Genomic DNA, 16,914 nt, shown 5'->3' on the forward strand with positions numbered 1-16,914 from the left:
TGCCAAATCTTTTCAGTCTCCTGAGGGGGAATAGGCTTTGTCGTGCCCTCTTCACGACTGTCTTGGTGTGTTTGGACCATGATAGTTCGTTGGTGATGTGGACACCAAGGAACTTGAAGCTCTCAACCTGTTCCACTACAGCCCCGTCGATGAGAATGGGGGCGTGCTCAGTCCTCTTTTTTTTTCCTGTAGTCCACAATCATCTCCTTTGTCTTGGTCACGTTGAGGGAGAGGTTGTTGTCCTGGCACCACACGGCCAGATCTCTGACCTCCTCCCTATAGGCTGTCTCATCGTTGTCGGTGATCAGGCCTACCACTGTTGTGTCGTCGGCAAACTTAATGATGGTGTTGGAGTCGTGCCTGGCCATGCAGTCATGGGTGAACAGAGAGTACAGGAGGGGACTGAGCACGCACCCCTGAGGGGCCCCCGTGTTGAGGATCAGTGTGGCAGATGTGTTGTTACCTACAAGTGCCTTGATTTCTAAATAAATCACAGACAGTGTCACCAGCAAAGCACCATCACACCTCCTTCATGCTTCACGGTGGGAACTACACATGCGGAGATCATCCGTTCACCTACACTGTGTCTCACAAAGACAGCGGTTGGAACCAAAAATCTCCAATTTGGACTCCAGACCAAAGGACAGATTTCCACCAGTCTAATGTCCATTGCTCGTGTTTCTTGTCCCAAGCAAGTCTCTTCTTCTTATTTGTCCTTTAGTAGTGGTTTCTTTGCAGCAATCGACCATGAAGGCCTGATTCACACAGTCCCCTCTGAACGGTTGATGTTGAGATGTGTCTGTTACTTGAACACTGTGAAGCACTTATTTGGGCTGCAATTTCTGAGGCTGGTAATGCTAATGAACTTATCCTCTGCAGCAGAGGTAACTCTGGGTCTTCCTTTCCTGTGGCGGTCCTAATGAGAGCCAGTTTCATCATACCGCTTGATGGTTTTTGCGACTGCACTTGAAGAAACTTTCAAAGTTCTTCACATTTTCCGGATTAACTGACCTTCATGTCTTAAAATAATGATGGACTGTCATTTCTCTTTGATTATTTGAGCTGTTCTTGCCATAATATGGACTTGGTATTTTACCTACCTTGTCACAACACAACTGATTGGCTCAAATGCATTAAGAAGGAAAGAAATTCCACAAATTAACTTTTAAGAAGGCACACCTGTTAATTGAAATGCATTCCAGGTGACTACCTCATCAAGCTGGTTGAGAGAATGCCAAGAGTGTGCAAAGCTGTCATCAAGGCAAAGGGGGGCTATTTGAAGAATCTCAAATATAAAATATATTTTGATTTGTTTAACACTTTTTTGGTTACTACATGATTCCATATGTGTTATTTTATAGTTTTGATGTCTTCACTATTATTCTACAATATAGAAAATAGTAAAAATAAAGAAAAACCCTTGACTGAGTAGGTGTTCTAAAACTTTTGACCGGTAGTGTATGTTGACTTACACGCGTGTGTGTGTGTGTGTGTGTGTGTGTGTGTGTGTGTGTTTTTCTGCTTGTTTCTCCTCTTGTAGACAACGACCAGCCAGGCCATCTTCCGCCTGCAGTCCGGAGTGTGCCAGCTCTTTAGAGACACCCTGACCAACAAGGGCTTTGTGGAGATCCAGACCCCCAAAATCATATCAGGTACCACCACTGGGCTCATATAAAGCAGTGCCGGCTCGACTCTGACTATCTGGTCATTCGTGCTCTTTATTGATAAGCTGACTCTTAATTGCACTTCACAAGCGTGAGCACATAGACAATGTGTGCGCATGTGTCATATTTTGTAGCCATAGAAATGTGTGACAACAGTGTTGTTTACTACAGTACTTGCTACCACAACCCCACGTGATAGAGTTTTTGAACTGAGCTGTGGTGAAAGAAGTGTTGCTTTCACTTCCTCATCTTCGGTAGGAGCCAATGACATTCAACTCAGCCTGGCATTGACGCATTTAAAATTGCCGCCTTTTTGGTGCGAGCAGCTGCGGATCAACAGTGTGTACTACTCTAAAAACCGCATTTTCCTCTGCCAACACCCATTACCCATCACACGTACCCTGTACAAAATGTTCTATGTGACCATCCTTCTGTAAAGGAAAACACAACAGACAATCTACTATTTGATGTGAACGTCAAACACGTGCGTAAATAAGTTAGTGGCACTGGTATGAAAGGGTGTTATCACATAGACGACTTGAAGAAAGGCTGTTCACTACAGACAGATGATTTTGGGCCATGTATTGCTTCTCTCCTGGGATAGTTTGTCTAAAAGCTGTCGTTCTCCTCTCTAGCTGCCAGTGAGGGTGGGGCGAACGTCTTCACTGTGTCCTACTTCAAAACCAGTGCCTACCTGGCCCAGTCTCCCCAGCTCTACAAGCAGATGTGTATCTGTGCTGACTTTGACAAGGTGTTCTGTGTGGGACCAGGTAAGGCAACACCTAGTGAAGAACCCATGGTCTAGCGGTCATTCTCCTAGCCAGGCACAGGTACACTACTCCCCAAGCCGAGACCAGGGTTTAATCCCTATGTCCACCCTTTCTTAAATGTTCCCTCTGGTCTGTCTCCCCCTTTGTTTCCAACTGTCTGGATGAAGTATAACATAAAAAAATTAAACTATATATAATACTACATCTCTAAGCTGTTCACCTAACCCCCTATTAACTCCCTGTATCCAATAATGGGAATTAATTTGGACTATTGTGTTGAATACATCAGTCACTCTAGTTATGTAGTCAACAAACAAACAGTGGCTTACGCAATATTAAAACTGGGCGAATAACTGCAAATACACCAATTATTTGACACATAGACAGTGTTGCGATAGGGCACATGTTGAGCAATAGGAAACATAATGTATCTGACTGGCTTGTGCTTGGTTGCATAATGACTCTTTGTGAGGTAGTTCAACAGGGCCATCACCTGGCCGGATCCACATGTAACCAGAGGAGTATTGATGTCTCCCCCCCCCCCCCCCGCCACTGCAGTCTAACATGTCTAGTGTGTGTCCCAAATGGCACTCTATTCCATGGTCAAAAGTAGTGCACTATAAAGGGAATAGGGTACCATTTGGGACGCGGCCTCTAGTTTATCTCTGGGCTGATGGATCTAATCCTCATACTGAAATACTACGTCGCTGATACTAACTGAAGATGTTCTCCATTCCAGTGTTCAGAGCAGAAGACTCCAACACCCACCGTCATCTGACAGAGTTTGTGGGTCTGGATATTGAGTTGACCTTTAACTACCACTACCATGAAGTGATCGAGTCCATCACTGACACCATGGTTCAGATCTTCAAAGGGCTCGGAGACAAGTAAGATGTGATTCACTTTTTACCCATATTTGCAAACAACGTGAATTAGGATGGTTTAAACTTTAGAGGGCCTATTACAGGGCTATAACTGAGCAAGTGGATGACACCCCATATAAAGTAAATATGTGCCTCCACCGCCATCTCCTGGTTTGAAAGGGCATTGCATCTGTGCTAAGGGAGCAGGTGGTATTTGAGTTCACTTTTGTGCGTGTGTGTTGGCCAGGTTCCAGACAGAGATCCAGACGGTGGGGAAGCAGTACCCCAGCGAGCAATTCAAGTTCCTGGAGCCCACTCTTAGGCTGGAGTACAGGGAGGGCGTGGCCATGCTCCGGGAAGCAGGGGTGGAGATGGGAGATGAGGAGGACCTCAGGTCAGTAGCAGGTCAAGAGTTTGCAACATAAGACATTAAAATGGGCGGCAGGTAGCGGTTAATCCCCGAGCTGACTAGGTGAAACATCTGTCTGTGCCCTTAAGCAAGGCACTTGACCCTAATTGCTCCTGTAAGTCGCTCTGGATAAGAGCATCTGCTAAATGACCAAAATGTAAAAATGGAACGTAAAGAGCAAATGAAGACGTTGTTTTTAAGTCTTTTTTTATTTCCTACTGAAAATACTTTTTTAAACGTTTTTCATAGCACTCCCAATGAGAAGTTGCTTGGTCGTCTGGTGAAAGAAAAGGTATGTTACATTCAGTTTCTTTGGGATGTCAACAGATTTTATATTATTCTATATGGTACATGCTGAGCATTTTAGACTGTAAAGCAAACTAACTCATTTATTTATCTCCTTTCTGTTAGTATGACACTGACTTCTACGTGCTGGACAAGTACCCACTGGCAGTGAGGCCCTTCTACACCATGCCTGACCCCAACGACAAAGTATGCAAGTCACTACACACAAACATACACACACACCACACCACACACTTCACCAGGTTGCTCATGACACCATTGTGGCAGGCATTGGCAGTGTTATACCAGAGCAGTGACTGACTTGACTGATGTTTCCTCCCCAGAAATATTCCAACTCCTACGACATGTTCATGAGAGGAGAGGAGATCCTCTCTGGAGCTCAGAGGATCCACGATGCCCAGCTGCTCACTGAGAGGGCCATATACCACAACATTGGTAATTAAACAACTCTGCCTTGTTATTCAGGGCGGCCATATTGATCAATCAGTAAATCAAGCTTCCTTTCTTCTCTTAATCGATTGCTAGAGAATAAGCATATTATTACTATGTTACAAATACACTGGTGGCTGGTACTAATATGTAAAGTGGTGATGCTAGTATCAAATATTACCATGACTTGAAATGATTTGTATTGCTGCAGACCTGGAGAATATCAAGTCCTACATTGACGCCTTCCGATACGGAGCTCCCCCACATGGAGGTGGTGGCATTGGTAAGAAATAAAATACTGATTCTAAACCTTGGCCCATACCCTGTCAATAAGAAAGACATTGTACATCTATTCTACATACAGTGAGGGAAAAAAGTATTTGATCCCCTGCTGATTTTGTACGTTTGCCCACTGACAAAGACATGATCAGTCTATCATTTTAATGGTAGGTTTAGTTGAACAGAGAGACAGAATAACAACAAAAAAATCCAGAACAACGCATGTCAGAAATGTTATAAATTGATTTGCATTTTAATGAGGGAAATAAGTATTTGACCCCCTCTCAATCAGAAAGATTTCTGGCTCCCAGGTGTCTTTTATACAGGTAACGAGCTGAGATTAGGAGCACACTCTTAAAGGGAATGCTCCTAATCTCAGCTTGTTACCTGTATAAAAGACACCTGTCCACAGAAGCAATCAATCAGATTCCAAACTCTCCACCATGGCCAAGACCAAAGAGCTCTCCAAGGATGTCAGGGACAAGATTGTAGACCTACACAAGGCTGGAATGGGCTACAAGACCATCGCCAAGCAGCTTGGTGAGAAGGTGACAACAGTTGGTGCGATTATTCGCAAATGGAAGAAACACAAAAGAACTGCCAATCTCCCTCGGCCTGGGGCTCCATGCAAGATCTCACCTCGTGGAGTTGCAATGATCATGAGAACAGTGAGGAATCAGCCCAGAACTACACGGGAGGATCTTGTCAATGATCTCAAGGCAGCTGGGACCATAGTCACCAAGAAAACAATTGGTAACACACTACGCCGTGAAGGACTGAAATCCTGCAGCGCCCGCAAGGTCCCCCTGCTCAAGAAAGCACATATACAGGCCCGTCTGAAGTTTGCCAATGAACATCTGAATGATTCAGAGGAGAACTGGGTGAAAGTGTTGTGGTCAGATGAGACCAAAATCGAGCTCTTTGGCATCAACTCAACTCGCCGTGTTTGGAGGAGGAGGAATGCTGCCTATGACCCCAAGAACACCATCCCCACTGTCAAACATGGAGGTGGAAACATTATGCTTTGGGGGTGTTTTTCTGCTAAGGGGACTTCACCGCATCAAAGGGACGATGGACGGGGCCATGTACCGTCAAATCTTGGGTGAGAACCTCCTTCCCTCAGCCAGGGCATTGAAAATGGGTCGTGGATGGGTATTCCAGCATGACAATGACCCAAAACACACAGCCAAGGCAACAAAGGAGTGGCTCAAGAAGAGGCACATTAAGGTCCTGGAGTGGCCTAGCCAGTCTCCAGACCTTAATCCCATAGAAAATCTGTGGAGGGAGCTGAAGGTTCGAGTTGCCAAACGTCAGCCTCAAAACCTTAATGACTTGGAGAAGATCTGCAAAGAGGAGTGGGACAAAATCCCTCCTGAGATGTGTGCAAACCTGGTGGCCAACTACAAGAAACGTCTGACCTCTGTGATTGCCACCAAGTACTAAGTCATGTTTTGCAGAGCGGTCAAATACTTATTTCCCTAATTAAAATGCAAATCAATTTATAACATTTTTGACATGCGTTTTTCTGGATTTTTTTGTTGTTATTCTGTCTCTCACTGTTCAAATAAACCTACCATTAAAATTATAGACTGATCATGTCTTTGTCAGTGGGCAAACGTACAAAATCAGCAGGGGATCAAATACTTTTTTCCCTCACTGTACTCATTGTAAATATACTCAATAAGAAAGACATTGTACGTCTATTCTAAACATACTCATTGTAAATATACTCAATATGAAAGACATTGTAAATATATTCTAAATATACTCATTGTAAATATACTCTGCATGAAAGACATTGTAAATATATTCTAAATATACTCATTGTAAATATACTCTGCATGAAACACATTGTAAATATATTCTAAATATACTCATTGTAAATATACTCTGCATGAAAGACATTGTAAATATATTCTAAATATACTCATTGTAAATATACTCTGCATGAAATACATTGTCATGGTACTCTAAATATACTCATTGTAAGTGCACTGTAATGCTGACAAGTGAGTTGTTTCCCTCAGGACTTGAGAGAGTCTGCATGCTCTACCTGGGTCTTCACAACGTCCGCCAGACCTCCATGTTCCCCCGTGATCCCAAACGCCTGACCCCCTGAGCGGCCATCGATCGCCACTGGACACGGATGCAGGACATGGGAAACTACATGAATCTCCAATACACCAGACAGAGGATAAATGAGTGGCACAACACTGAAGTGCCACTGTGATTAACAAGAGAAAAATAGAGAATCAAGCCAGGCTACTATGGTTACCAGTATTCAGTTATAGAAAATGACACAGGAAGAAATAGATCCATAATATAAGGGATAAATTATTCTTAGACATTAGAAGTGGAATATGATTTAGGGATGTAATAACTTAGGCTTAGCTTGGGTGCCTGTCTGTTTCTGCTGTCTTGCCAACTGCTTATGCCATGTTTGGCTTGACAATGATAATGGAGCAGGCAAAGGTACAAACAGATTCCAGGCTTTCCTAGGCTCACCAATGGGATAACACACCTGTGTTTTATGTCTAACACTTTTCTATGGGGTTAATACACTTTGATAACAGTATTTATCACACTGCAGAGCTATGACTAATAAATAATTGTGGTCTGGTGACAATTTGTAATTATTGCAGATGTTTTTAAAGTAATTGGAGGACAAAAAGTACTTCAAAAGCATATTTCGCTTTGCGTCTTATTTAAAAAGACAATCCTTAGTTTCGGGGTGGATTCATCTGTATTGGGTTACTGGAGCCCCTTGGATATATGATGTCTCGGTCGCTCAAGGAGGAGCCACTAACCAAGTCATTGAAAACAATGGGGGAAACAACCCCTATCATATTCTACACGTTCTTTGCTATGAGCAATGTGCTAAGGAGCTTGCTTTGTTCAAATTATTCATGTGGGATTATTTTATCACTACAAGCCCTGTCATTTGAGAAACATTCATTTAGAAGTATTTTGATTACCTTTCAGGAGGAATGCTGTCATGTTTGAAATATATTTCAGGGTTTGTTACATTTTGAAATTGGTGGACATGATAAAGTGCTTTTTGTCAGGAAAAGGACCATAGTGAACTGGCACCTGAAAGGAGTAGTGTATGAAATCAACTCAATGGAAGGACTCATTATCAGTAGGCACATAATTGGAAAAGTCCACACACTAATAAGCTGTATAAGAGAACATACCTTTTTCATTACTTCCCACCTCTATGCCATCCTGATTCAGTTGGTGATTAGGTTGTAATTAAGTAAAAGAAAGTCCCCATGCAATAATTGCTCTCACAGAAAAACTGCATGACTAACAGAACTGTCTGAGGTATCATTGTCTTTAATTATTGGTTCTGATAATCAGAAATATATATCTCAAGAAAAGTTAATCCCTTTCAACAGTTATCACATATACAATTCCAATTGAGGAAAATGGAAGCAATGTTAGAATATACTGTAATTTGTATTATAAACTGGGTGGTTTGAGCCCTGAATGCTGATTGGCTGACAGACTTCTATCAGACTGTATACCACATGTATGACAAAACATTTATTTGTACTGCTCTAATTACGTTGGTAAGACGTTTATAATAGCAATAAGGCACCTCGGGGGTTTGTGATATATGACCAACATACCATGGCTAAGGGCTGTATCCAGGCACTCCGTGTTGCGTCATGCGAAGAACAGCCCTTAGCCGTGGTATATTGGCCATATACCACACCCCCTTGGGCCTTATTGCTTAAATATAGCACCACCAATAGATGCATACATGGAAAGTTTATTCAGCCATTTTGACATATAAAGGACTGAAAATAAATTATTTAATTATGTTTTACATTCTTACGGCTTAAGGACAAAGGCAACATAAGGACAATAAATATATGTTAAACAAATATGTAGGTAAAATCAAATGCGATTCAGACAATCATGTATGCATATTGCATTCATAACTTACCAAATCATCACATAACCAACATCCATTCTGGGAATAATAAGTCAATATACTATAGATATATAACAATCTTAATTGAAAGTTTGCAGTACTCTCATAGGGTTATGTTAATGGCATTAAAATACTAAAAAATAAGCATAATTTACAGTTATGTATGAGCAGCAACTGTTTGAGATGAAAAATTACAATATAAGTAGGATCCATCCACACTAGGTTGTGCATCATCCTCCTGCCTTTAATCTGTGGAAGCCCCAACTAGTTGTAGGAGGAAAATGAAGATCTGGACAATGTCAACATAAAGTGAAAGTGCTCCAAAAACATACTCCTCTGGGCCGATGGAAAGCTTGCGGTTTCCGATGAGAAGCTGGGTGTTGTATGCTAAAAACTACAAAATAAAAATGGTTCATTTCATATGTACAGGTTGGTTCAAGAGACATGAAGAAAGTCACCATTCTCCTATTCCCTTTGATATACTGAGGCTGTTCAAGAAAAAACCAACTCACCAGGGTGTAAATGACAGCTCCGATAGCAGCATAGAGCATATGAAGCCATGGGACCTGTGAGTGGAAGAAAACACAGGACCTTTTGTATGTATAGGCCTACATTTCTCCGATTTGTAATCAATCAAAATGCATGCGTATTACTATTAAAGCTTTTTGAAGTAATTCAACTTTTGACCAAACTGAGGCACTTACATATTTGAAGGATAGTACGACGGCTGTGATGATCCCAGTAACCAAGAGTACGATGGCAAGAATACTGAAAAGTCCCCCACAAGACGTAAAATCCACCTGTCATAAGCATAGACATACATGTTCTTCACAACATTGGTCATACGACAATCATTAAGGTACAACAATGACCCAATAGTTGGAATGTTTCATAGGATGGCACATGAATGGGCAATGAACTAACTTGATATGAAAGGTCTACAAAAATGAACACAACCATGGAATGTGTAACAGCACAACAAGCCCAGGGAATCAATGTATGCTATTTATTTTGACAATCGGTTTCATAAGGAGGAATTGCACAAAATGTCATGAATATTTAAAAGACAGTCGCCCATTGTAATCCTATACAAAGGAGTCATTTGACACTGACAACAAAGACTCTCACAAGCTACAGGCTGTAGGTTCTAAAGAGGCAGGATTTTATACATGTACCTTAGTTTGAAAGCAGAAGATGGTGACAATTATGCACACTATTGCTGTTATTCCAATGGTCAGAAACACTGCTTTTGTGTCATAGTAACTGCAAGAAATACAAAGTAGACAGTCACAAAACAAACAAACTGCACCTTACATTAGTATTTCTAGTTGTATTATGTAAAAGAAAATAAAACAATATATGAAAATTCTATAACAAACCTTGATATTGTTCCTGTCATGTAGGACATGGCCAGTGTCTAAAATATGAAATATAAAACAATACAATCATAACATACAGTGAGCGAAAAAAGTATTTGATCCCCTGCTGATTTTGTACGTTTGCCCACTGACAAAGAAATGATCAGTCTATAATTTTAATGGTAGGTTTATTTGAACAGTGAGAGACAGAATAACAACAAAAAAATCCAGAAAAATGCATGTCAAAAATATTATAAATTCATTTGCATTTTAATGAGGGAAATAAGTATTTGACCCCTCTGCAAAACATGACTTAGTACTTGGTGGGAAAACCCTTGTTGGCAATCACAGAGGTCAGACGTTTCTTGTAGTTGGCCACCAGGTTTGCAGACATCTCAGGAGGGATTTTGTCCCACTCCTCTTTGCAGATCTTCTCCAAGTCATTAAGGTTTCGAGGCTGACGTTTGGCAACTGAAACCTTCAGCTCCCTCCACAGATTTTCTATGGGATTAAGGTCTGGAGACTGGCTAGGCCACTCCAGGACCTTAATGTGCTTCTTCTTGAGCCACTCCTTTGTTGCCTTGGTCGTGAGTTTTGGGTCATTGTCATGCTGGAATACCCATCCATGACCCATTTTCAATGCCCTGGCTGAGGGAAGGAGGTTCTCACCCAAGATTTGACGGTACATGGCCCCGTCCATCGTCCCTTTGATGCGGTGAAGTTGTCCTGTCCCCTTAGCAGAAAAACACCCCCAAAGCATAATGTTTCCACCTCCATGTTTGACGGTGGGGATGGTGTTCTTGGGGTCATAGGCAGCATTCCTCCTCCTCCAAACATGGCGAATTGAGTTGATGCCAAAAAGCTCGATTTTGGTCTCATCTGACCACAACACTTTCACCCAGTTCTCCTCTGAATCATTCAGATGTTCATTGGCAAACTTCAGACGGGCCTGTATATGTGCTTTCTTGAGCAGGGGGACCTTGCGGGCGCTACAGGATTTCAGTCCTTGACGGCGTAGTGTGTTACCAATTGTTTTCTTGGTGACTATGGTCCCAGCTGCCTTGAGATCATTGACAAGATCCTCCCGTGTAGTTCTGGGCTGATTCCTCACCGTTCTCATGATCATTGCAACTCCACGAGGTGAGATCTTACATGGAGCCCCAGGCCAAAAGGAGATTGACAGTTCTTTTGTGTTTCTTCCATTTGCGAATAATCGCACCAACTGTTGTCACCTTCTCACCAAACTGCTTGGCGATGGTCTTGTAGCCCATTCCAGCCTTGTGTAGGTCTACAATCTTGTCCCTGACATCCTTGGAGAGCTCTTTAGTCTTGGCCATGGTGGAGAGTTTGGAATCTGATTGATTGATTGCTTCTGTGGACAGGTGTCTTTAATACAGGTAACAAGCTGAGATTAGGAGCACTCCCTTTAAGAGTGTGCTCCTAATCTCAGTTTGTTACCTGTATAAAAGACACCTGGGAGCCAGAAATCTTTCTGATTGAGAGGGGGGTCAAATACTTATTTCCCTCATTAAAATGCAAATCAATTTATAACATTTTTGACATGCGTTTTTCTGGATTATTTTGTTGTTATTCTGTCTCTCACTGTTCAAATAAACCTACCATTAAAATTATAGACAGATCATTTCTTTGTCAGTGGGCAAACGTACAAAATCAGCAGGGGATCAAATACTTTTTTCCCTCACTGTATATATACTGTAGATCTAGTTCCATTATGTGTTAAGATAGGATATAGAGATTCTTTTTTTGCAAGCGTTACTTACAAAAATGGCCAGCAGCACAAAGTTCCAAGGAAAGCGTCTCCTAAACAAAGATTATTAAGATCAAAAGATAAATGTCATTATCTGATGTTTAACGGTGTGTACTGTTGTATACACAGTATAAAAAGGGCATGGATAATCTTACCTTGGCCCTTTGCAGCAGACAAGAATGCAGTAAGTGACTAAATAAACAGCGCTGGAAGAAAAACAAGCTATTAGTATGATAGGTCAAAAATATTGCTCATGTTTTATTATAATATATAATTCAGTAATAATGAATGAGTAATACATGTAGTAAGGAACCTTAATGGAATATGAAGTACTTACAATGATGTCCAGTACACGGCTGGGTTCCTAATGACAAACGCACGTACTTCATCACTGTAATATAGATGAAATGCTCAAACGTTAGCATTACACAAACAGAAAACACAAACGGAAAAGAGCTCACATTGATATGAAATGGTACAACAGAGATAATACAATGTAACATTGTTGACACTTACACAAATGTAAACACAGCCACAATTGATACAGTGACGATGAGCTGAGCAGCCAAAATTAAGTACACCTGTCCCAACACAAAAAGGGTGAATTCTTTCATGATCACAGCAAGTATAAGTAGACTGAGTGATTAGGACGTTGATGTGTAAAAGGTATAAGATCTCATACTTTTCGGATGAATGCATGTCGAATAGAAGTGCTTTCCCATGCAGTAGAATATGCAAATTCATCGTCTTCCACTGCATTAAAGAAATACATGAAGTTAAGACATGAAGTAAATAATGACCAAGTAAAACTATTTTGACAAACTTCAGATATTAACAGTATATATTTGTTATATTCTGTTACATAATATGTAATATATTATACTGTACAGTAAATAGCTCCAGAACCTGGGTTGGAGGTGGGCATTCCTAGAGGAATGGAATAAGGCATCCCAGATGGAGGGTAGCCCAGAGGGTACCCTGCTTGTCCTGGGTATTGAGCTGAGGACTGAGCAGGGTATGGTCCATATGCTGGTGGGGGCTGTGGGTAGTTCCCATACCCGGGCCTGCGGCCATGTAATGCATCTTCATAGGCTGGAGGGAAATCCGACTTCAACATTATGATATGCGATATGGGCACCTTATAAGACAGAGGGGGTAAGAGGGAAACATTATGCCGCGTTCAAAACAACTGGGAACTATCTCCGACTTCTGACTTCAGTGCGTTCAAGACAACTGGGAACTTTTTCCCCCAGTTGTCTTGAAAGCACCATTAGACCATGCCAAGAGTTTCGTGGGTAAATTAGCTTTTGTTGTTTAAATAAATGATGAAAGAGATTTGTGTGTTTTCTCACTATCTAATCATGGCATGATGTTCAATGACATATAGCCTATGTACTATATCTGTTTAAAATCTATCACTTGATGGTTTCATTTCAGAGAGAAAAATGCTATATGTCTGCCTCACTCAGAGAAATAGGTAGTAGCCTACTGCTAGGTTTTGCACAGTCCAATGTAACAAATAACTACAAGTAAAGAACTGTACAGATGATACAATTGTGACATCAATATTAAAAAAAATATATATATATATATATATTGTATACAGTAATATGAGATCTGTATGTAAAACATTTACATTTGACATTTTAGTCATTTAGCAGATGCTCTTACAGAGCGACTTACAGTAAGTGCATTCATCTTAAGATAGCTAGGTGAGACAACCACATATTACATTCAAATGTACAGGATAAGAACATTCCATTCCAGCTAAACAATGGATAGGCCTATATTGTGCAAAAAAACACATTTTCATACACATCTAAAATCTATGAATGAAAAATCTGTTTTACATACACACGAGGGTACCCATAAGCAATCATTTCTGATGAAAAAACACAAATGTTAAATTTCTTGGAGAAATTGCGTTTTGGAAATACACTTTGACTAGTGGGGTATTTAAGGTTGCACATATACAGTCTCAGTAACTTCAGATAGGGATTCCTGCATACTTCAGATGACATGTTTGATGTTAATGATCAAACATGTCAAAAAAATAAAAATAAAAATAAAAATATGATGTCATCACATTTTCCACAAATACCCAGCAGACGACACTGTCTGGCATGACAAGCCTTCTAGCATCTACTGAATAAAGGTGTATAACACCATAATAAACGTACACAAATTGAGTACAAGATATCCATCCATATTGTTATAACAAAGTCTGAATTAAATTTCATAACGTAGTTTCGACTAAAACTGAGCAAAAACATAAAGACGCATGTATACTCACCAAGTGGATTCTGATGAGATATCGATCTGCGATGTAAAACACCTAACGCTTAAATGGTTTGATAATTTAGCCTGGTCAAGTCTGGGACACTGCGTGTGTCGCCGACATTTCACGGAGTTGTAATGAGATCTTTACCCAACATGCCCCCCTGCTGATACATTCTAAATTTGGAAGAAAAAAAGTGTGGTTATTTTTGGTTTGTTCCAAATGAACAATTATTGAAGTTTTAAGGCCTGTCATTAAAACCATTATTTATTCACCTTTATTAAGACCTTATTTTGCTAGAGAAATGTGAATACCTATCCGAATAACGCAGCATTACTAGATACATTCCAATAGGCACTACCAAATAGCAACATTTCCGCTGAAGTTACACTGTAACAATGTGTCAACAATGTTTAATAGATCAATACAATATTAGTTACATGTCATACTAGTAGGCGTCACTGTTTGGAAACAAAGTGTGACACACAGTCCCAATTCCCTTCGCTAGTTCCTACTCTCCTGTTTACACATTTGAAAGGAAAACAATGGACACATTATGGCGCAAATTCCACTATGGTCTATTAACTGGTAGTTTTGTAAACATCACAATATTTTTGCATCCAAATCCTTTCAGATACTTTCTGCAGCAGTGGAAATAACAATAAGGTGAAAGTGACCGGGCCCATAATCACCCAACACCACTAGTCTCGAAAACCAGACCCGGAGCGTTTGAAAATTGTGGGAACGCTGATGTCTACATTTTTATTTTAGTCATTTAGCAGACGCTCTTATCCAGAGCGATTAGGGTTAAGTGCCTTGCTCAAGGGCACATCGACAGACTTTTCACCTAGTCGGCTCGGGGACTAGAACCAGCGATCTTTCGGTTACTAGCACAACGCTCGTAACCGCTAAGCTACCTGTCTAGACTAGAGACCTTTGGGTTTAGTTGTCCGTTTCTTTACTTGTTTGTAGGTTCTTGACTTATCGTCTGTAAACTGTATGCGCTATCAATATTCAATTCATATTGACTAGAAACTATATTCAGACTTGGCTATATGGTTCGCAATGACATGGATGACACAGGGAAAAGGCTATAAGGACACGCCTGACGCCCAAACCGATATTTAATTTCAGAATGTATAGGTTAGGGTTAGGTTTAAGGGTTTGGTTAAGGTAAGGGTCAGTTTTAGGTTTTTGCTAGTCGGTTTAAGCGTCAGCTGTGTCCTGATGATGCTTTCAAGGCAACTGGGAAAAACGGGGTAAAATCATGACGTTAGTGATTTTCAGGTCGGAAAGTCGGAGCTCTAGAAAGAGGCCCCAGTTCCCGAATTGAAATCAGAGTTGAATGACCGTACAAACCGATTTTTCCCAGTCGGAGCTCTTTTTTTACGGAGTTCCCAGTTGTCTTGAACGCACTGAACTCGGAAGTCAGAGAACTTTCAGTTCTGAGCTCCCAGTTGTTTTGAACGCGGCTAACCCTCGCTCCCACGACACACTGGAGGAGGAGGAGGAGAAATTTAGGCTACGTGTGTGTCGTGAACAACATTAGCGTGAGCAACACTAGTGGAATCGGCGGTTCGCCTTCAAAATAAAAGTCGCCCGTTGAAACTAACGCAAACCGATACAAATAGTGAAAACATCCCACAATTGGACTGATAAACACGGTTGGAATGTTGTTATATAAATTCAACAAAAGATAATTATTCGTTAATTTGACAACAAACAAAATCTGTTGAAATCGCACTCTTTCAAACCTAACCTATAGATTGTGCACAGTGCTTGACTTGGACTGAAGTACACTTGAGTTTACAAAACATTAAGAACACCTGCTCTTTCCATGACATAGACTGACCAGGTGAATCCAGGTAAAAGCTATGATCCTTTATTGATGTCACTTGTTAAAGCCACTTCAATCAGTATAGATGAAGGGGAGAAGACAGGTTAAAGAAGGATTTTTAAGCCTTGAGACAATTGAGCCATGGATTGTGTATGTGTGCCATTCAGAGGGTGAATGGGCAAGACAAAATATTTAAGTTTGCTCATCTCATATGTATTTACTGTATTCTATTCTACTGTATTTTAGTCTATGCCACTCCAACATTGCTCATCCTAATATTTCTAATATTTATATATTCCTTAATTCCATTATTTTACTTTTAGATTGTGTGTATTGTGTGTATTGTTGTGAATTTTTAGATATACTACACTGTTGGGGCTAGAAACACAAGCATTTCGCTACACCCGCAATAACATATGCTAAACATGTGTATGTGACAAATACAATTTGATTTGATTTGAATTGAAGTGCCTTTGAACGGGGTATGGTAGTAGGTAGCAGTAGAACATTTGAAGTGCCGGTACTCAGCTCACCATCAAGCACTGATTGTGCACCCATGAAATGAGGTATCAGCCTATTCAGTGACAGCCACAGAACCCAACTATGTAGAGTTTACACAATTATTAGTGTCTACAAAGCTACATAGTTGTATTCTGTGGGTGTTAGTGAGTAGGCTGATACCCCATTTCATGGTTAGGCTGTACAGTGTATATTCTGTAAGCATGCCCCCAATGCAATTCTGAAGTCTAATACATCCACAGTGCGGTTTCAACAAATGTTAGAATTTTGGGGGGAAAATTAACTAATAATTGTATTTTGTTTAATTTATATAACAACATTCTAACCTTGTTTAGCGTTATCTAGTACAATTGTGGCATGTTTTCAACATTTGTAGTTTCAATGGGGTATTTTTATTTTGAAGGCGAATCGACGATTCCACAATTGTTGTTCACGCTAATGTTGGTCACAAAACACTTCCGATAAATGCGACGAAAATTGAGTCATATGTTGCA

At 40.6% G+C, this 16,914-nt stretch overlaps 2 protein-coding genes across 2 annotated transcripts in view; one reads left to right on the forward strand and one right to left on the reverse strand.

Annotated features, from left to right (window-relative positions):
* The window catches only part of LOC121536669 (aspartate--tRNA ligase, cytoplasmic), a 33,421-nt gene extending 26,078 nt beyond the window's left edge, over positions 1 to 7,343 (forward strand). Inside the window, exons 10-18 of the mRNA XM_041844090.2 lie at positions 1,541 to 1,652; positions 2,300 to 2,434; positions 3,174 to 3,321; positions 3,545 to 3,691; positions 3,956 to 3,998; positions 4,118 to 4,198; positions 4,336 to 4,447; positions 4,653 to 4,724; positions 6,748 to 7,343. Of these exons, the coding sequence (XP_041700024.2) occupies positions 1,541 to 1,652; positions 2,300 to 2,434; positions 3,174 to 3,321; positions 3,545 to 3,691; positions 3,956 to 3,998; positions 4,118 to 4,198; positions 4,336 to 4,447; positions 4,653 to 4,724; positions 6,748 to 6,839 (942 nt within the window). The 3' untranslated portion in view covers positions 6,840 to 7,343. The remainder of the gene's footprint in view (positions 1 to 1,540; positions 1,653 to 2,299; positions 2,435 to 3,173; positions 3,322 to 3,544; positions 3,692 to 3,955; positions 3,999 to 4,117; positions 4,199 to 4,335; positions 4,448 to 4,652; positions 4,725 to 6,747) is intronic.
* Positions 7,344 to 8,389: 1,046 nt separating this feature from the next.
* On the reverse strand, positions 8,390 to 14,849 carry LOC121536670 (protein lifeguard 3-like). Its single transcript, XM_041844091.2, has 12 exons — positions 14,080 to 14,849; positions 12,693 to 12,924; positions 12,469 to 12,539; positions 12,303 to 12,367; positions 12,124 to 12,177; positions 11,942 to 11,992; positions 11,800 to 11,839; positions 10,040 to 10,077; positions 9,836 to 9,923; positions 9,365 to 9,460; positions 9,173 to 9,226; positions 8,390 to 9,054 (listed from the first exon to the last, which is right to left on the reverse strand). The coding sequence occupies exons 2-12, from the start codon at positions 12,901 to 12,903 to the stop codon at positions 8,905 to 8,907; spliced, it is 918 nt and encodes a 305-aa protein (XP_041700025.2). The 5' UTR covers positions 12,904 to 12,924; positions 14,080 to 14,849; the 3' UTR covers positions 8,390 to 8,904.
* Positions 14,850 to 16,914: the final 2,065 nt, after the last annotated feature.

The sequence above is a fragment of the Coregonus clupeaformis genome, chromosome 23 (assembly GCF_020615455.1).
Source record: "Coregonus clupeaformis isolate EN_2021a chromosome 23, ASM2061545v1, whole genome shotgun sequence".
NCBI classification, from domain to species: domain Eukaryota; kingdom Metazoa; phylum Chordata; class Actinopteri; order Salmoniformes; family Salmonidae; genus Coregonus; species Coregonus clupeaformis.

What these genes read in the sequence shown, in the direction of transcription:
- LOC121536670 (XM_041844091.2), bottom strand. Translation starts at nt 12,903, where the DNA reads ATGTTGAAGTCGGATTTCCCTCCAGCCTATGAAGATGCATTACATGGC. An exon ending in TCGTACTATCCTTCAAATAT is followed by an intron (nt 9,227 to 9,364) that starts GTAAGTGCCTCA and finishes TTCCACTCACAG; the next exon opens with GTCCCATGGCTTCATATGCT. An exon ending in GAGCTGTCATTTACACCCTG is followed by an intron (nt 9,055 to 9,172) that starts GTGAGTTGGTTT and finishes TTTATTTTGTAG; the next exon opens with TTTTTAGCATACAACACCCA.